Source organism: Enhydra lutris, unplaced genomic scaffold (genome assembly GCF_002288905.1).
Source record: "Enhydra lutris kenyoni isolate GAN:26980312 unplaced genomic scaffold, ASM228890v2 scaffoldscaffold64, whole genome shotgun sequence".
NCBI classification, from domain to species: Eukaryota; Metazoa; Chordata; class Mammalia; order Carnivora; family Mustelidae; genus Enhydra; species Enhydra lutris.
Genome location: NW_019154148.1, coordinates 5,439,584 through 5,461,277, shown reverse-complemented (window position 1 = coordinate 5,461,277; position 21,694 = coordinate 5,439,584). Strand labels below are relative to the sequence as shown.

At 41.2% G+C, this 21,694-nt stretch overlaps 1 protein-coding gene across 1 annotated transcript in view; it reads right to left on the bottom strand.

Annotated features, from left to right (window-relative positions):
- Positions 1-21,694, bottom strand: part of LOC111158892 (protein geranylgeranyltransferase type I subunit beta) — a 63,039-nt gene that overhangs the window by 5,723 nt on the left and 35,622 nt on the right. Inside the window, exons 7-8 of the mRNA XM_022521192.1 lie at positions 12,767-12,951; positions 631-739 (exon numbers count right to left, since the gene is read on the bottom strand). Coding sequence (XP_022376900.1) covers positions 631-739; positions 12,767-12,951 — 294 coding nt within the window. The remainder of the gene's footprint in view (positions 1-630; positions 740-12,766; positions 12,952-21,694) is intronic.

Below are 21,694 nucleotides of genomic sequence, written 5' to 3'. Positions count from 1 at the left end.
AATCTTTTGTTCTTTACTTCTCTGCCATTCCTGAGTTTGGAAAGCAATGAATATCACATTGTCTGAACCTATCTGGCTCCTGAGTTGTAGACAGTGAATAAGAGTTCAGATTGGCAAAGTAAAACAACCCGAATCTGCTAAAATTCAGAGAACAAGGGTATGGACAGTGACAGACAACTACCTTCAGAATTAGAGAAATTTATTTAATGGCTTCTGAACAGATTAAGAACAGGTTCCCTTCTGGACTTAGTAGTTCATTCTACTTAGCTCCAGTGACAGGTAATAATCCTAAAGATTCTGGCTGGACCAAATGATTCTCTATTTTGGACAGGTGCCATTGAAACCACCTGCCTCATTGCCTCAAATGAAATAAAACATGGGTAAGCAAAATATACGGAAAAAAAGGCATACTATAGCAATACATCTTGATAATCCAACCCTTCCTTTATACCCCTCAACATGCCAAACTTCCCCTAAACTTAAAAAATACCTTTTTAAAAAACATATTCTTTAAGTTTACAACTGTAGTTAAATTTTCTATCTTATGCCCTTACTGCAAAGATGGCGGAGAGTCTACTCAAGAAAGAAACAAAATAAAGTTGTTCTAGATTCATACAAAAAATAAATTACCTGGATGACTATCTGGCCACTTGGCAAATCCACCTACCAGGCGATCTTGAGTTGATAAGATGTAATTTCTATTTTTCTCAAAGTTGGTGTACTGAAAAATTTTCAGAAGCTAAAATGACAGAACAAATATAAATTTACTGACATCAAACTTTCATATTGACCTTTGGCTCAATTTTCAGTTATACATCAATTAAATATGCTTTTCTTTAGCTAAGGCTCTCAAAGCAAGCCTCTGGAGACCTCAGCACTTAGAATCAATCAACCACATTATTATTATTGTTGTCATATCACAGCTACTCTCCTTTACCTAACCTACTCACTATTTCCTTCTTCTGAACCACGCCCAACTAATCTCATTGCACCACATTTAGCTTGGTTCAAAACACAACTCTGTCAACTGTTCAACTTAATCAACCATTTTAAAAAGGACAATTTTATCTACCAATATTTTAATTCTTATGATAGGCCTTTGAACTATTACTTATAGACCGGTAGTAACCTGAACCAAATATATTTCAAAAAAGAGCAACAAAAATTATTAACAAGATGATTAGAGACAGTTCTATTTGAGAACAGTTAAAAAAAAAATTGTAGCTTTTTAATCAGGAAAGGTAAAAGGTGAGACAAATACAATTTTAGCATAAAAAAACTATGTAGCTTTAAAATTTAGGATATATATTTATTCTGTCTCTCAAGATCCCATTAAATAGGAAAAAATAAAGGATAAACCAAACTATGAAAAGGGGTGTGGGAGAGGGTGAAACAAGACAAGTAGACAAGAGAGTTCAAAAAATTTCTGTTAAGACACAGAGTAGTCAAGGGGTGGGTTGAAGCCTCTGCCTTCGGCTCAGGTCATGATCCCAGGGTCCTGGGAATGAGCCCCGAATCCAGCTCTCTGATCAGCAGGGAGCCTGCTTCCCCCTCTCTCTTTCTCTGCCCACTTGAGATCTCTGTCAAATAAATAAAATAAAATCTTAAAAAAAAAAAAGACATAGAGCAGTTAAAAGTATGTTAATGAATCAAAGAGCCACAGAAGATACGAACTATTAAAGAAGCACTATACGAATGATTAAAGAAGCACTATTTCTCGGGCGTCTGGGTGGCTCAGTGGGTTAAGCCTCTGCTTTCAGGTCAGGTCATGATTCCAGGGTCCTGGGATCAAGCCCCACATCAGGCGCTCTGCTCAGCAGGGATCCTGCTTCCCCCTCTCTCTCTGCCTGCCTCTCTGCCTACTTGTGATCTCTGTCAAATTAAATAAAATCTTAAAAATAAAAAAGAGAGAAGCATTATTTCTCAAAAAGAAAAACAAAGCCTAAAAGAATTACGATACAAATAAGAAACAAACTTATTAATTCATTTTAGTTTAGTCAATACAATAAAAAGGAAAGAGACCCTTTAGAATCCATCAGCTAGAAACGTTCCATCAAGTGGCATTATGGGTCATTATGTAAGAAGAAACTATAATCTTAAGACTGTACTTGGTTCAGGGACGCCTGGGTGGCTCAGTTGGTTAAGCAGCTGCCTTCGGCTCGGGTCATGATCCCAGCGTCCTGGGATCGAGTCCCACATCGGGCTCCTTGCTCGTCAGGGAGCCTGCTTCTCCCTCTGCCTCTGCCCCATTCTGTCTGCCTGTGCTCGCTCTCTCTCCCTCTCTCTCTCTGACAAATAAATAAAATCTTTAAAAAAAAAAAAAAAAAGACTGTACTTGGTTCAGCAATAAACAGTATTTACATGATCATAGTTAAGTGCTGATTCTTGGTTTTTAAATTTTAGAATCAACTTACAGGCAAAGAATAAAATACGTGAACATTATTACTAAATAAAATATAAATGCTACTTAACTTGACATTATAAAAGTAAAGGTAATATGACAGAATTAGAAGGTGGAAGAGGAAGAGAAAAAGTTCAGAACTAAAAACTATATAACCAGTAACAATCTGCTTGAAAAAAGGGAGGTTAAATCTTCATTCTCCATAGTTGGGAATCAAAGATATGTCTAAAGAGAAGTTAAGAAATCACTGAAAGTTGGGGTCCCTGGCTGGCTCAGTCAGTAGAACGTGTGACTCTTGATCTCAAGGTCATGAGTTCATGCCCCATGATGGGTGCAGAACTTAGTTAAAAAAATAAAATAGAAAATATTTCTAAAAACAACAAAAAAATCAGTTAAACTTAAGGTGATAGTGAATTAAGAATTTTTAAAATGTGTAAAAATGGTTGCTTTCAGAAAGTTCTCAAAGACTACCAAGGTCATATTGAAAAGACTCAAGAGGGGCGCCTGGGTGGCTCAGTGGGCTAAGCCTCTGCCTTCGGCTCAGGTCATGATCTCAGGGTCCTGGGGTTGAGCCTGATATCAGGCTCTCTGCTTGGCGGGGAGACTCTTCTCCCTCTCTCTCTGCCTGTCTCTCTGCCTACTTATGATCTCTCTCTCTCTGTCAAATAAATAAATAAAACCTTTTAAAAGAAAAGAAAAGACTCAAGAGCCTACTTGAAGGGGCTTTGACTGGCTAAAAATGGGATATTTTGAGCATCAAAAAGAACAATACAACAGATTAAAACATATGTTAACCTCAATGGCCACTAAAATGATTCTGTAAAAAAACCATGTAAGTTTTTTATATGACAGCAACAAACAATCAAAAAAGAAATTAAGAAAGCAATTCCATTTAAAACAGAGTATAAAAGAATTAAGTATTTAGGAATAAACCTGATCAAGGACATGAGAGACTTGTATGCTGAAAACTACAAAATACTGCTGAAAGAAATTAAATATCTAAATAAATGGAAAGACATCCCATGCTCACTGTAGGAGAACTTACACTGTTAAAAGTCACTACTACCCAAAGTGATCTTCAGATTCGATGTAACAGCCTTTTTTGTAAAAAATGGAAACACCGATTCTCAAATTCCTATGAAATGCAAGGGGCCTGAACAGCCCAAACAATGATGAAAAAGAACAAAGTTGAAGGACTCACACTTCCTGGCTTTGAAACTTACTATAAAAGCTGCAAGAATTAAAACAGGGTGGTACTGGCACAGGGGCAGACACATGGGCCAATGAAATAGAAGAGAGAGCCCATAAAAAAATACTCCATGCGTATGTGTTCAGTTGATTTTCCACAAGGGTGCCAACACCATTTAATAGGTCAAAGAACAGTCTTTTCAACAAATGATCCTGGGAAGCCAGGATATCCACATGTAAAACAATGAAGCTGAACCCTTAATTTATACCATAAACAAAAATTAACTCAAAATGAATCAAAGACCTAAACTCGAGAGCTAAAACTGTTGGAAGAAAATAGCGGAGAAAATCTTTTGGCTTTGGCAATGATTTCATAGCTGTGACAATCAAAAGCACAGGCAAACAAGAAAAAACAGATAAACTAGACTTGATCACAATTAAAAACTCTAGATTGACTACCAGTCAGTTTTGGTAACAAGATTTTTTACAACCTTATCCTTTCTTATGTATGCTCTGGGCCACTTAAGTTTTATAAGAACGGCAATTTTTCAAGTACAAACGAATACGTGAAATCTATGGAAAAACCATACAGAGATCAGCTTTGCCAGAGCAACAGAAAACACTCAGCAGCCTAAGTCCACGACACTCAATGAACATTACAAAGACCAAACCTTTTGAAGCACAGTTTGTATCAACAGAGTATAGGTTTCTCAATTTTATTCTTTCTCTTACCTTTAGAGTTGCTCCCACCCAAAAAGAGTAACAGGTGTCTACGGGCTTATTAGGTCTTCCATGATAACCATTCTGTTGCCTCATTATACACCATCTCTTTATCCGGTTCAATTCTTTTTCTGAGAAAACTTCTTCTAGTTTACCCATCAGACACAGTGATGCAATGCCACAAAAAGTCGATCCTCCTGTTAATCGAAACCACACAATACTTCACACGTCAAATCAGATGCCTAGGAAAATAGCATAAATGGCTGGAGAAAAAAAAAAACCATGGTTATATAATTCTGGAAATAAGTCAAATAAATTTAGAAGACAATTAATTATACCTTTAAAATAACCAAAAGGCACTGAGGTCTTCAGTGTTTAGCCTTCAATATTAACTTGATGAAAAAGACAAGAATTTAAAATAATTTAAAGCTTTAAGAAATATTTCACTTATGGGAAAAAAAAGACTTTGGAGCTTAAGGAACATGTTCAAAATTACATGGTTTAATGGAAGAGTTGACACTGAAACCTAGTACTACTCCCTACCCAGGACTCTGTCGCCCTCCCAGTCTAACTTCATTCCCTTAAAGACTGTACAGTGCTCATGAAGTAAGGTTCCATCTGCCTGAGACCAGACTAGTTTTCACAGATGACAGAGACAAGCTAGAAGCTTGTAAGGTAAGATACTACTCAGCTTAAAAAACTTAAGGAAAGCAAGGGATGAGGGAGAGATGGTGTTGGGGCAGGAGGAGGAGAAGAGCCTGTCAGGAAGGAGACACGCGAGGAGAAACCATTCCCTGTGGCAGACTGAATAACCGCCTGCAAAGATTCAGATGTCCACGTCCTAATGCCTGGAATACGTCAATGTTCCTTCCTGGAGCAGAAGGGACTTTGCATGAATGTGATTACAGATTTTGAGATGGGAGAGATTTTCCTGGATTATCTGGGTGGGCCCTAAATGCAACCACAAGTGTCCTTACAAAGGGGGCGGAAGGGGATTACAGAAAGAGGCAGCGATGTAAGTACGAAGTAGAGACTGGAATGACTTGGCAACACGTCAGGAATGCCGGCAGCCACCAGAAGCTGGCAGAGGCAAAGGAACAGACTCTTCCTTGGAGCCTCTAGAAGGAACCAGCCCTGTGAAGTGCAGTTCAGACTTCTGTCTTCCAGAACTGGAAGAGAATAGACTTGCACTGTTTTATACCCTAAGTCCACAGCAAAATGCTACAGTAGCAGCAGGAAACCAATACACTCGCAAAAGTGATTCCTTTCCTCAGGAACTGAAAAGTCTGTATTTGCCACAAAGGAACAAGAAACAACACTTTTCACTGGCACTATTTGGTCAAGTCCAAACAATACAAAAATACTTATTCTAATTTATCATGACTTCGCCTACTGATAAATTTCTGCTACGGAAATGGATAGTTTATAATACGCTTCATCCTACAACTTCCCTTTTACTGTGTAAGTCCTCATGCATTCTCTGGCAGAAGACAAGTGAGCATTCCCTCTAGGAAACTCAAGGCAGCTATCACATTGAAAAGGTCAATGTCAGTTAAGAACTACTTAATCTTCAGAATTTTCCCAGTGACTTGGGAGATCTACATCAGCCATAAGTTAATAAAAACAGAAAAATAAAACAAATTTATAATAACATTCTAGAATAATTTCTATTAAACAACTACCAATCTTACTTCCTCTTGAGTGACCCACCAATTTCAATTTCTATTTCATGACAACCTGGCCAGGACTTTAGGTATTATTATATCATTAAATATAAAATCTCCAACAGATAATATATACTCACTAACTACCAAAGAGTAAGGATGCCTGGCTGGCTCAGTTGGAAGAGTATGCAACTCTTAATCTCAAGGTTGTGAGTTCAAGCCCCACGCTGGGTGTGGAGATTACTTAAATAAATCAAACGTAAAACAACAACAACAACAACAAAAACCTACCAAAAGGTAAAAAGAGGCATTTAATTGTTACTCTCCAAATTACTTGTTAGGATTCTTTAAAGCACACTGGCACAATTCAAAGTAAAAATACTCTCTACTTTGCCCAAATCACCAGCTTTGCACAATGATAACTTTTGAAGTAAGTCTGAGGTCTGAATAGCTAAGAATACTTACTGCAAAGTCTATGCTTTAAGCTAAAATTCATTTACCAACATTTATCCCTGAGAGGTTCTCATTTCACACAAAATTCTTAAAAACGAACTCTAAAAACCTGGGCTAAGAGTATTAACTTAGGAGAGTGTTAGACACAGATACAAAGAGCAAGAAAAGATAGGTAACAACGTAATAAGTCAATTAAGAAATATAAATAAGTGGGCACAGGAACTCATATTCTATTTAACACCAAAAGGGGCTAAATAAGGTTATGTCAATGATTCCTACAAGCTTCAAACAATTTCAAGAATATTACATAATTACAGGGGCACCCAGGTGGCTCAGTCTGTTGAACGTCTGACTAGGCTTAGGTCAGGAAGTCAAGCCCCACCTTCGGCTTTCTCGCTCAGGGGGGAGTCTGCTTGTCCCTCTCCCTCTGCTCATCCCCCCACATGCACAAGCTCTCTCTCAAATAAATAAAATTCTTTTCTTTTTAAAACAAAATCCTCTCAAAAATTTTACTAACATTTAACAACGATAAACCAGTCAGCATTTTCCAGTCTTCATGAAGTTTTTGTCTTAAAGATGAAATTTACTTCAAATGTCTTCATGTAAACCAATCATATATGAATAAACTTTTATAATGAGCTTCTCAAACACATCTTTTTAATATTGGTCTTTTTTCTTGGCAGTACTATGATAGTATTAAGATTTGTTTTTATTTTAATTCAGGGGCGCCTGGGTGGCTCAGTGGGTTAAAGCTTCTGCCTTCGGCTCAGGTCATGATCCCAGGGTCCTGGGATCGAGCCCCACATTGGGCTCTCTGCTCCACGAGGAGTCTGCTTCCTCCCCTCTCAGCCAGCCTCTCTGCCTACTTGTGATCTGTCAAATAAATAAATAAAATCTTAAAAAAAAAAAAAAAGATTTGTTTTTAATTCAAATGAATTATTTTCAAAATTAATTGTTACTAGCAAATCTTGATTTTTATTACTCTGCTAAGGCAAGATAGAAACATGATACTTTAAAATTACTTTCAATTCCCTATGAACCTATTTTATAGTAAAAAAATTATTTGGTACTAAGTGTTTTTTATGTTCAAATTCTAAAAGTAATCTTTAATTTCAACTGAACTTGGTACCCCAAGATTTAACAAAATTTTTTAACGATATTTACATAATATAATTTTAATCACTCAGTTCTTCCTCATCTCTGAAATACATGCTTTTCTTTATCCTTGGGTCAAATAAATAAAATCTTAAAAAAAAAGAGTATCACATCATTACATTAAAGTACAATACAAAACCGCTTCTCCTAAGTTTCTGAATTCATCAAGAGAAGGTTAAGTTGTGTTCATTATGCCTTGGTTGGAGAAGGTATGAAAAGAACCTCCTGTCCTGAAGGCTCTTCCAGCAAGGCACACTAAGGCACATGCCAGCAAGAGAAAGACTGCCCTGCTGAGTCTGTCAACTGAGGTCAGATGCTCTGGTCATACGGATCCTTCCTGTGTGCAGAATACCACAGCCATGGACACCACACATAGATGGAAGGAACCCTCAAGGCTGGTTCTCTCAAACAACCGACCTCACTGCTCCCGGGGCGGTGCGGGGGCTGGGGGCAGGGTGAAGGAAGTGTTTCTACCTCTAGTCATGGATGCTAGGACTTACTTACATTTTAACAGTGTTTAACAGGTGTAAGCTAACTTACTGCTCCCATAAGGTTTTAAGGCCCAATTTTAAGCACTGTCTTGTATTTATTTGCATGTACCAAATTATATGAAGGAGTCCATATGCTCTAAAATACATAACTTAAGAAGGTTAACAATCATATAGCTGGAGATGAAGTAGAAAGCTAAAAGTAGGTATACAAATAAAATTACACCACTTCATACTTAAACACCCCATGGAAAGGTAAAGTGAGGAAAATTCAAGGAGCCAAATGCTTACATGAAATTAGGGCAAAGAGCTGAGTATTTCTCTTCTGGATTAAGTAGTAGAGACAGTTTTGATGAACCATGGAATCAAGTTTATTTATCTGAACTATTACTTTTTTTTTTTTTTTTAATTTTACTTTTATTTATTTGACAGACAGAGATCACAAGTAGGCAGAGAGGCAGGCAGAGACAAAGGAGGAAGCAGGCCCCCTGCCAAGCAGAGAGCTCGATGCAAGGCTTGATCCCAGGACCCTGGGATCATGACCCGAGCCGAAGGCAGAGGGTTTAACCCACTGAGCCACCCAGGCGCCTGAATATTACTTTTACATCATGAATCCCGAGAGGAGACAATAGCTTTAATCCTAGCAAAGCAAATCCAAACACACGACCACTTTACTGTACAACTGTGCTAACGCTTAAGAGTCTCACTAGGCTAAGAAGGAATCCTCACATCCGATGATCACGGCCTAGAAGGGTATTGTGTGCCTGTCTGGTCTGCAGGACAAATGGGCTGTCTCAGCTAAGCAGTCATGGGAGAACAGCCTGCAGCAGAAGCACGCAGCCCACCCAGCCTCCCAAGCTTCGGGATGCCGAGTGGGAGAGAGGACAGCCACTTCAAACACTTGCTGGACAGCCAGCCACATGGTACAGGGCTGGACGCTAATGAGACCTACCGGCTCACAATGTGGTAGAGCCGCTAAGGCAAACGGAGTGCCATGAAGATGGTATGAACCAAGTATGCTGGAATACAGAAAAGGGAGGCACTGCTCCAGGCCAGGGGATGAGAGATGATGAAGTGCTTCAGAGAGAATGGAATCAGCCAAAGGCAGACTGGCAAAACTCAGAAGGTGAGAAAAAGGGAAAAGAGGAGAAGCAAGTGGAAGGGGATGATTTCAGGCAAGGGAAGAATGTCAGCCACGTCCTGAGGGGAAAAGGCACGTGAGAACATCTGGGGAACACATGTTCCCTGCAGCCTGGGATGCACAGAAGGGTGGCTCACACGTGCGACTACGAAGCGAGGCTGGAAGCAGACACGGAGAACTAAATGAGGGATGCAAACGTAGGCAGAAAGGCCCTGCTGAGCATGCACAGGGCTTCAAGCGGGCTACGCCACATACCCGATGATGGATGAGCTTAATGGGAAGTCCCAACTCTGAGAAAAATGGCAACGGTTACTGTGGTGGTTTGCTACCGTGTCCACCTGGCTTGGCCAGAAGTGCTTCCCTATGGGGTCTGTAGTCCAAGTCTGGGTGGGATCCATGGAAAGAGAGAAAGCAGCAGACACTATCCTGGCTGTGGTTCAAGGAGCCAAGAGACAAAGTCAGAGGTGCCAGAAGACTGCACCTTGCCCTGATTCTCCCACATACTTGGAATGCAAGTCTGCTTTACTTCTTGCCCTGGTGACCCAACACCCACAGTCAGATGCCGGAGCAACAGCCCCCGCCAAACTCCTCTACCACAGCCCTGCTCTGGCTGCTGGATGCCCCTGACCTTCCAGATTTTCCTGCCAGGTCTCGCTGTCCACCAGGGCCAGGGCTGCAGGATGGCTTGTCAGTGACTTCCCCTCCACCAACTTCCCCTTTAGGTCCTTCTTTCTCCAGACTTCCTCCACATTCGTGTACAATCTTATTCCCAGGATAAATCCAGGTTCTTTACTATTCATGGGGTTTCGCGTCCCTGGTGGAATCTGAGTCACACAAAGATGTGACTCCCATTCACACTCCGAGAGGGCTGATGCGAGGACTAAATGAGACTAACTGGTAGCTGGCACAGAGCAACTGCTTCATTGTAAATTCCAGTCCTTTCAGTCTGTAGATCAAGGATTATAAACAGGCGACCTACGGGAGAACACTGGCATAACTGCAAACAGGCAAACAAAACAACAAAACAAAACAGAACGTGAGATCAAACACCCCGAGTTCCGGACTTCTGGCTTCTGTGAACTGAAAAACCAGTAGATCTGGAAGTAGTTGTTCCACATTCCTGAGGGGCAAATGCAGGCACCAGAGAAAGGAACGAAAAAATGATGGCTTTAAAACTGCAGCTTATGACGCTGAAGAGCTACGGAAGGGCATGTACCTGGCCGGCAGGTGGGGAGGGCGCTCTGCAGCTCTGAAGCAAAAGGACAGATCCGGAAGAGTGTTCTGGTGCCACCCACACAGAGGGGACCAATAAAACCACCATAGTTCATCCCAGTGCATACCGCATGTTCTAGGTGAGGGGGACACAACAGTGACTGAAACAGGCAAAGATCTCTGTCCTCTTGCGCACACGGATAACACACACACGATAAAACAGAATATAGAGAAAAACAAGGGCAGAGGGGGATGGGCAACAGAGTGTGTGTGGGCGGTTTGCAATCTCAAAAATGACAATTAAAAGCAATCATTGGAGCCAGGACCTGAGGGAAAAAAAAAAAAAAAAAGACTGTACTTGGTTCAGCAATAAACAGTATTTACATGATCATAGTTAAGTGCTGATTCTTGGTTTTTAAATTTTAGAATCAACTTACAGGCAAAGAATAAAATACGTGAACATTATTACTAAATAAAATATAAATGCTACTTAACTTGACATTATAAAAGTAAAGGTAATATGACAGAATTAGAAGGTGGAAGAGGAAGAGAAAAAGTTCAGAACTAAAAACTATATAACCAGTAACAATCTGCTTGAAAAAAGGGAGGTTAAATCTTCATTCTCCATAGTTGGGAATCAAAGATATGTCTAAAGAGAAGTTAAGAAATCACTGAAAGTTGGGGTCCCTGGCTGGCTCAGTCAGTAGAACGTGTGACTCTTGATCTCAAGGTCATGAGTTCATGCCCCATGATGGGTGCAGAACTTAGTTAAAAAAATAAAATAGAAAATATTTCTAAAAACAACAAAAAAATCAGTTAAACTTAAGGTGATAGTGAATTAAGAATTTTTAAAATGTGTAAAAATGGTTGCTTTCAGAAAGTTCTCAAAGACTACCAAGGTCATATTGAAAAGACTCAAGAGGGGCGCCTGGGTGGCTCAGTGGGCTAAGCCTCTGCCTTCGGCTCAGGTCATGATCTCAGGGTCCTGGGGTTGAGCCTGATATCAGGCTCTCTGCTTGGCGGGGAGACTCTTCTCCCTCTCTCTCTGCCTGTCTCTCTGCCTACTTATGATCTCTCTCTCTCTGTCAAATAAATAAATAAAACCTTTTAAAAGAAAAGAAAAGACTCAAGAGCCTACTTGAAGGGGCTTTGACTGGCTAAAAATGGGATATTTTGAGCATCAAAAAGAACAATACAACAGATTAAAACATATGTTAACCTCAATGGCCACTAAAATGATTCTGTAAAAAAACCATGTAAGTTTTTTATATGACAGCAACAAACAATCAAAAAAGAAATTAAGAAAGCAATTCCATTTAAAACAGAGTATAAAAGAATTAAGTATTTAGGAATAAACCTGATCAAGGACATGAGAGACTTGTATGCTGAAAACTACAAAATACTGCTGAAAGAAATTAAATATCTAAATAAATGGAAAGACATCCCATGCTCACTGTAGGAGAACTTACACTGTTAAAAGTCACTACTACCCAAAGTGATCTTCAGATTCGATGTAACAGCCTTTTTTGTAAAAAATGGAAACACCGATTCTCAAATTCCTATGAAATGCAAGGGGCCTGAACAGCCCAAACAATGATGAAAAAGAACAAAGTTGAAGGACTCACACTTCCTGGCTTTGAAACTTACTATAAAAGCTGCAAGAATTAAAACAGGGTGGTACTGGCACAGGGGCAGACACATGGGCCAATGAAATAGAAGAGAGAGCCCATAAAAAAATACTCCATGCGTATGTGTTCAGTTGATTTTCCACAAGGGTGCCAACACCATTTAATAGGTCAAAGAACAGTCTTTTCAACAAATGATCCTGGGAAGCCAGGATATCCACATGTAAAACAATGAAGCTGAACCCTTAATTTATACCATAAACAAAAATTAACTCAAAATGAATCAAAGACCTAAACTCGAGAGCTAAAACTGTTGGAAGAAAATAGCGGAGAAAATCTTTTGGCTTTGGCAATGATTTCATAGCTGTGACAATCAAAAGCACAGGCAAACAAGAAAAAACAGATAAACTAGACTTGATCACAATTAAAAACTCTAGATTGACTACCAGTCAGTTTTGGTAACAAGATTTTTTACAACCTTATCCTTTCTTATGTATGCTCTGGGCCACTTAAGTTTTATAAGAACGGCAATTTTTCAAGTACAAACGAATACGTGAAATCTATGGAAAAACCATACAGAGATCAGCTTTGCCAGAGCAACAGAAAACACTCAGCAGCCTAAGTCCACGACACTCAATGAACATTACAAAGACCAAACCTTTTGAAGCACAGTTTGTATCAACAGAGTATAGGTTTCTCAATTTTATTCTTTCTCTTACCTTTAGAGTTGCTCCCACCCAAAAAGAGTAACAGGTGTCTACGGGCTTATTAGGTCTTCCATGATAACCATTCTGTTGCCTCATTATACACCATCTCTTTATCCGGTTCAATTCTTTTTCTGAGAAAACTTCTTCTAGTTTACCCATCAGACACAGTGATGCAATGCCACAAAAAGTCGATCCTCCTGTTAATCGAAACCACACAATACTTCACACGTCAAATCAGATGCCTAGGAAAATAGCATAAATGGCTGGAGAAAAAAAAAAACCATGGTTATATAATTCTGGAAATAAGTCAAATAAATTTAGAAGACAATTAATTATACCTTTAAAATAACCAAAAGGCACTGAGGTCTTCAGTGTTTAGCCTTCAATATTAACTTGATGAAAAAGACAAGAATTTAAAATAATTTAAAGCTTTAAGAAATATTTCACTTATGGGAAAAAAAAGACTTTGGAGCTTAAGGAACATGTTCAAAATTACATGGTTTAATGGAAGAGTTGACACTGAAACCTAGTACTACTCCCTACCCAGGACTCTGTCGCCCTCCCAGTCTAACTTCATTCCCTTAAAGACTGTACAGTGCTCATGAAGTAAGGTTCCATCTGCCTGAGACCAGACTAGTTTTCACAGATGACAGAGACAAGCTAGAAGCTTGTAAGGTAAGATACTACTCAGCTTAAAAAACTTAAGGAAAGCAAGGGATGAGGGAGAGATGGTGTTGGGGCAGGAGGAGGAGAAGAGCCTGTCAGGAAGGAGACACGCGAGGAGAAACCATTCCCTGTGGCAGACTGAATAACCGCCTGCAAAGATTCAGATGTCCACGTCCTAATGCCTGGAATACGTCAATGTTCCTTCCTGGAGCAGAAGGGACTTTGCATGAATGTGATTACAGATTTTGAGATGGGAGAGATTTTCCTGGATTATCTGGGTGGGCCCTAAATGCAACCACAAGTGTCCTTACAAAGGGGGCGGAAGGGGATTACAGAAAGAGGCAGCGATGTAAGTACGAAGTAGAGACTGGAATGACTTGGCAACACGTCAGGAATGCCGGCAGCCACCAGAAGCTGGCAGAGGCAAAGGAACAGACTCTTCCTTGGAGCCTCTAGAAGGAACCAGCCCTGTGAAGTGCAGTTCAGACTTCTGTCTTCCAGAACTGGAAGAGAATAGACTTGCACTGTTTTATACCCTAAGTCCACAGCAAAATGCTACAGTAGCAGCAGGAAACCAATACACTCGCAAAAGTGATTCCTTTCCTCAGGAACTGAAAAGTCTGTATTTGCCACAAAGGAACAAGAAACAACACTTTTCACTGGCACTATTTGGTCAAGTCCAAACAATACAAAAATACTTATTCTAATTTATCATGACTTCGCCTACTGATAAATTTCTGCTACGGAAATGGATAGTTTATAATACGCTTCATCCTACAACTTCCCTTTTACTGTGTAAGTCCTCATGCATTCTCTGGCAGAAGACAAGTGAGCATTCCCTCTAGGAAACTCAAGGCAGCTATCACATTGAAAAGGTCAATGTCAGTTAAGAACTACTTAATCTTCAGAATTTTCCCAGTGACTTGGGAGATCTACATCAGCCATAAGTTAATAAAAACAGAAAAATAAAACAAATTTATAATAACATTCTAGAATAATTTCTATTAAACAACTACCAATCTTACTTCCTCTTGAGTGACCCACCAATTTCAATTTCTATTTCATGACAACCTGGCCAGGACTTTAGGTATTATTATATCATTAAATATAAAATCTCCAACAGATAATATATACTCACTAACTACCAAAGAGTAAGGATGCCTGGCTGGCTCAGTTGGAAGAGTATGCAACTCTTAATCTCAAGGTTGTGAGTTCAAGCCCCACGCTGGGTGTGGAGATTACTTAAATAAATCAAACGTAAAACAACAACAACAACAACAAAAACCTACCAAAAGGTAAAAAGAGGCATTTAATTGTTACTCTCCAAATTACTTGTTAGGATTCTTTAAAGCACACTGGCACAATTCAAAGTAAAAATACTCTCTACTTTGCCCAAATCACCAGCTTTGCACAATGATAACTTTTGAAGTAAGTCTGAGGTCTGAATAGCTAAGAATACTTACTGCAAAGTCTATGCTTTAAGCTAAAATTCATTTACCAACATTTATCCCTGAGAGGTTCTCATTTCACACAAAATTCTTAAAAACGAACTCTAAAAACCTGGGCTAAGAGTATTAACTTAGGAGAGTGTTAGACACAGATACAAAGAGCAAGAAAAGATAGGTAACAACGTAATAAGTCAATTAAGAAATATAAATAAGTGGGCACAGGAACTCATATTCTATTTAACACCAAAAGGGGCTAAATAAGGTTATGTCAATGATTCCTACAAGCTTCAAACAATTTCAAGAATATTACATAATTACAGGGGCACCCAGGTGGCTCAGTCTGTTGAACGTCTGACTAGGCTTAGGTCAGGAAGTCAAGCCCCACCTTCGGCTTTCTCGCTCAGGGGGGAGTCTGCTTGTCCCTCTCCCTCTGCTCATCCCCCCACATGCACAAGCTCTCTCTCAAATAAATAAAATTCTTTTCTTTTTAAAACAAAATCCTCTCAAAAATTTTACTAACATTTAACAACGATAAACCAGTCAGCATTTTCCAGTCTTCATGAAGTTTTTGTCTTAAAGATGAAATTTACTTCAAATGTCTTCATGTAAACCAATCATATATGAATAAACTTTTATAATGAGCTTCTCAAACACATCTTTTTAATATTGGTCTTTTTTCTTGGCAGTACTATGATAGTATTAAGATTTGTTTTTATTTTAATTCAGGGGCGCCTGGGTGGCTCAGTGGGTTAAAGCTTCTGCCTTCGGCTCAGGTCATGATCCCAGGGTCCTGGGATCGAGCCCCACATTGGGCTCTCTGCTCCACGAGGAGTCTGCTTCCTCCCCTCTCAGCCAGCCTCTCTGCCTACTTGTGATCTGTCAAATAAATAAATAAAATCTTAAAAAAAAAAAAAAGATTTGTTTTTAATTCAAATGAATTATTTTCAAAATTAATTGTTACTAGCAAATCTTGATTTTTATTACTCTGCTAAGGCAAGATAGAAACATGATACTTTAAAATTACTTTCAATTCCCTATGAACCTATTTTATAGTAAAAAAATTATTTGGTACTAAGTGTTTTTTATGTTCAAATTCTAAAAGTAATCTTTAATTTCAACTGAACTTGGTACCCCAAGATTTAACAAAATTTTTTAACGATATTTACATAATATAATTTTAATCACTCAGTTCTTCCTCATCTCTGAAATACATGCTTTTCTTTATCCTTGGGTCAAATAAATAAAATCTTAAAAAAAAAGAGTATCACATCATTACATTAAAGTACAATACAAAACCGCTTCTCCTAAGTTTCTGAATTCATCAAGAGAAGGTTAAGTTGTGTTCATTATGCCTTGGTTGGAGAAGGTATGAAAAGAACCTCCTGTCCTGAAGGCTCTTCCAGCAAGGCACACTAAGGCACATGCCAGCAAGAGAAAGACTGCCCTGCTGAGTCTGTCAACTGAGGTCAGATGCTCTGGTCATACGGATCCTTCCTGTGTGCAGAATACCACAGCCATGGACACCACACATAGATGGAAGGAACCCTCAAGGCTGGTTCTCTCAAACAACCGACCTCACTGCTCCCGGGGCGGTGCGGGGGCTGGGGGCAGGGTGAAGGAAGTGTTTCTACCTCTAGTCATGGATGCTAGGACTTACTTACATTTTAACAGTGTTTAACAGGTGTAAGCTAACTTACTGCTCCCATAAGGTTTTAAGGCCCAATTTTAAGCACTGTCTTGTATTTATTTGCATGTACCAAATTATATGAAGGAGTCCATATGCTCTAAAATACATAACTTAAGAAGGTTAACAATCATATAGCTGGAGATGAAGTAGAAAGCTAAAAGTAGGTATACAAATAAAATTACACCACTTCATACTTAAACACCCCATGGAAAGGTAAAGTGAGGAAAATTCAAGGAGCCAAATGCTTACATGAAATTAGGGCAAAGAGCTGAGTATTTCTCTTCTGGATTAAGTAGTAGAGACAGTTTTGATGAACCATGGAATCAAGTTTATTTATCTGAACTATTACTTTTTTTTTTTTTTTTAATTTTACTTTTATTTATTTGACAGACAGAGATCACAAGTAGGCAGAGAGGCAGGCAGAGACAAAGGAGGAAGCAGGCCCCCTGCCAAGCAGAGAGCTCGATGCAAGGCTTGATCCCAGGACCCTGGGATCATGACCCGAGCCGAAGGCAGAGGGTTTAACCCACTGAGCCACCCAGGCGCCTGAATATTACTTTTACATCATGAATCCCGAGAGGAGACAATAGCTTTAATCCTAGCAAAGCAAATCCAAACACACGACCACTTTACTGTACAACTGTGCTAACGCTTAAGAGTCTCACTAGGCTAAGAAGGAATCCTCACATCCGATGATCACGGCCTAGAAGGGTATTGTGTGCCTGTCTGGTCTGCAGGACAAATGGGCTGTCTCAGCTAAGCAGTCATGGGAGAACAGCCTGCAGCAGAAGCACGCAGCCCACCCAGCCTCCCAAGCTTCGGGATGCCGAGTGGGAGAGAGGACAGCCACTTCAAACACTTGCTGGACAGCCAGCCACATGGTACAGGGCTGGACGCTAATGAGACCTACCGGCTCACAATGTGGTAGAGCCGCTAAGGCAAACGGAGTGCCATGAAGATGGTATGAACCAAGTATGCTGGAATACAGAAAAGGGAGGCACTGCTCCAGGCCAGGGGATGAGAGATGATGAAGTGCTTCAGAGAGAATGGAATCAGCCAAAGGCAGACTGGCAAAACTCAGAAGGTGAGAAAAAGGGAAAAGAGGAGAAGCAAGTGGAAGGGGATGATTTCAGGCAAGGGAAGAATGTCAGCCACGTCCTGAGGGGAAAAGGCACGTGAGAACATCTGGGGAACACATGTTCCCTGCAGCCTGGGATGCACAGAAGGGTGGCTCACACGTGCGACTACGAAGCGAGGCTGGAAGCAGACACGGAGAACTAAATGAGGGATGCAAACGTAGGCAGAAAGGCCCTGCTGAGCATGCACAGGGCTTCAAGCGGGCTACGCCACATACCCGATGATGGATGAGCTTAATGGGAAGTCCCAACTCTGAGAAAAATGGCAACGGTTACTGTGGTGGTTTGCTACCGTGTCCACCTGGCTTGGCCAGAAGTGCTTCCCTATGGGGTCTGTAGTCCAAGTCTGGGTGGGATCCATGGAAAGAGAGAAAGCAGCAGACACTATCCTGGCTGTGGTTCAAGGAGCCAAGAGACAAAGTCAGAGGTGCCAGAAGACTGCACCTTGCCCTGATTCTCCCACATACTTGGAATGCAAGTCTGCTTTACTTCTTGCCCTGGTGACCCAACACCCACAGTCAGATGCCGGAGCAACAGCCCCCGCCAAACTCCTCTACCACAGCCCTGCTCTGGCTGCTGGATGCCCCTGACCTTCCAGATTTTCCTGCCAGGTCTCGCTGTCCACCAGGGCCAGGGCTGCAGGATGGCTTGTCAGTGACTTCCCCTCCACCAACTTCCCCTTTAGGTCCTTCTTTCTCCAGACTTCCTCCACATTCGTGTACAATCTTATTCCCAGGATAAATCCAGGTTCTTTACTATTCATGGGGTTTCGCGTCCCTGGTGGAATCTGAGTCACACAAAGATGTGACTCCCATTCACACTCCGAGAGGGCTGATGCGAGGACTAAATGAGACTAACTGGTAGCTGGCACAGAGCAACTGCTTCATTGTAAATTCCAGTCCTTTCAGTCTGTAGATCAAGGATTATAAACAGGCGACCTACGGGAGAACACTGGCATAACTGCAAACAGGCAAACAAAACAACAAAACAAAACAGAACGTGAGATCAAACACCCCGAGTTCCGGACTTCTGGCTTCTGTGAACTGAAAAACCAGTAGATCTGGAAGTAGTTGTTCCACATTCCTGAGGGGCAAATGCAGGCACCAGAGAAAGGAACGAAAAAATGATGGCTTTAAAACTGCAGCTTATGACGCTGAAGAGCTACGGAAGGGCATGTACCTGGCCGGCAGGTGGGGAGGGCGCTCTGCAGCTCTGAAGCAAAAGGACAGATCCGGAAGAGTGTTCTGGTGCCACCCACACAGAGGGGACCAATAAAACCACCATAGTTCATCCCAGTGCATACCGCATGTTCTAGGTGAGGGGGACACAACAGTGACTGAAACAGGCAAAGATCTCTGTCCTCTTGCGCACACGGATAACACACACACGATAAAACAGAATATAGAGAAAAACAAGGGCAGAGGGGGATGGGCAACAGAGTGTGTGTGGGCGGTTTGCAATCTCAAAAATGACAATTAAAAGCAATCATTGGAGCCAGGACCTGAGGGATATGAAACAGAGCCGAGTGTAAGCTAGAGGTGAGAGCAGAGGGTTCTGTGTACAAAGAACCACAAGTCCAGGAAGAGCTTTGAGATTCTTATGAAACAGAGCCGAGTGTAAGCTAGAGGTGAGAGCAGAGGGTTCTGTGTACAAAGAACCACAAGTCCAGGAAGAGCTTTGAGATTCTGAAAGAGGAACCACCCGAAGGCAAGAAGAAAGGTGGGTCCAGGTAAGTGAGTGGGAAGACACAAGCGTGGTGAAGAAGCCAGAAACAGCGAGTGAGAAAGCCGGCAAGAGGAATCTGACACTTCCAGAAAGCAGGGGAGAGACTAACAGCTTCCGGTGCTTCAGGAAACACAAGGCGAGGAGTGAGCAGTGACAATGGGCTTGAAATCTCTCTATCACGAGGGATTTTACAAAAGAAAACTCCATAAGCTGCTGGGGCTTATACAGAAAGCTTAAGAAAAGCCACTTGTGGAGAAGGGCGAAGAGTGTATTTGGCTTCTCTGAAAAGACTAACAAGACAAAGAAGAAGAAGGAAGAAGACAAAGGCATGCAGGGGCAGCCAACCTGCAGGCTGACTTCTGAGGAGGAGATCTCGCCAGCCAGTGCTGAGAGGAGAGAAGGCAGGGAAGGAAGGCACACCAAGGGCCTCCAGAGCAGGCTCCCCGGCCTATCAAACCTCACGGCACCCAGAGAACATGACACCTGACCTGCGTGCACACACTGTGGTGTCCTGAGAGGGGGCTCCAGACACGCAAGGTGGAGGGAGCGGTACCTGGGTGTTCCTGGAGCCCATTCACAGGACGCCAGCCCACTGTGGCACCCTGAGTAGGACGCCCTCCTCTGGAGCTGTGGGTCTCAAGCCCACCAAACAAATCAAAGAGAAAAGGAAGACAGACAGAAGCTTTTGGCACCAACCACAGTCCACGGCTGCTGATCTCAATGGGTGTAATCCTACTCAAGTCATACAGACTTAAAATCACTACTAGAGTGACTCAGCGAGACACGTTTTCCTGACAGGATCTGTCAGTGAGAATCATGTTTGAGCAGCCCTCTGCTTCACGTCCCAGCAAATGCAATCCCCATTTCCTGGGACCCACAGCATCTGTTCCACGGGTCTCCAATACTGGTGACGTTTGTCCTCGGCCAGAGTGCCCGTTAACACCCTCTCCAATACTGAGCACAAGACCCTGGCTTCTCGGAAATTCACAGATGCCAGATTTCCTCTCTGTGCACCTACAAGTACATATCCTCCTCACCACGTGGGGAGGACCAGTGACAGAACTGCTACTACAGCTTGCCCCAAGCCCAGTCTCATCCAAGTGTAGGCACACACGGGAATTGTGGTGTCCTGATTATAGCACAGCTTCAGAGGAAACATCGAGACTATCTTCTACCTGGCCCTTCGCAATAAGCACTCTGCAAATATCAACTCTGAAGGAGGGAGTGAAGATGTGTGAGAGGGAGAAGACCAGACAGGACAAGGTCTCAGGGAAGTACAAGCATATGGATCAGGGAGTGTATGTGAAAAATATCATTTTATACACGTTTTATAGTTTCCAAACCACATTCCCCCCTTATCTCAGAATCCTAGCAACAATTTTAAAATTAAAGGAAGGTCCAATTATTTCTCCTCTGTCAACGAGGAAACCCTCAGAAAGAATAAGCAAGGGGCCAGGTCCCAAGCAGGTATCAGGGCTGAGACCTGTTCTTTCTGAGATCTGTTCTTGCCACTCACATGCTGCCAGAGGGAGGGACACAAAAGGCGAGCACAAAGAGACTGCCATAATAAAGAGGAAACTTAAGGTGTTCACTCAGGGTGCCTCCTTGATCTAGGCTCTTTCTTTTTTAAGACAGGAACACGGCTGGGGAGCCTGGCTGGCTCGGTCAAAAGAGCATGCAAGTGCTGATTGTGAGTTCAAACACTATGCTAGTTGTAGAGATTACTTAAAAATAAAATCTTTAAAAAAAAGGAAAGAAAGAAATTAAAAAAAAAAATTGAATAGGAGCATGCAAAAAATAAAATAAAATAAAAAGGAGCATGCAGCTTACTCCAAATGGACATACTCAATTTGAAAAACCTCAGGCCATTGATGTACAGATAGACTAAGTATATCATCTCCCTATTCTGGTTCCACCCCAAGTGGGGAAAAGGGTGAAAGGAGAAATCGCATTAATTTATATACGGAACATTTTGCTATACAGTAAAATGTTTTATGGCAATGACTAAGGATTATTACACTAAGAAAAGTAAACAAAACATTTTCATTTCTTCACAAATTCATTGATTCACACTTAATATTCTGCATCTAGCTTTTCGGTGTTATGCCAAAAAGGAAAACTTACTGTCTTCTAGTGCTATTTTAAGAAATCACCCCAGGACATTACCATGCAGCTGATAGTCAAATACATAACCTGAAAATACTAGAAAAGTATAAATACCCTAATCTGAACATTCTTGGACCGATGACTGACCTAGAAGACGTTCCAAGTGGCATAA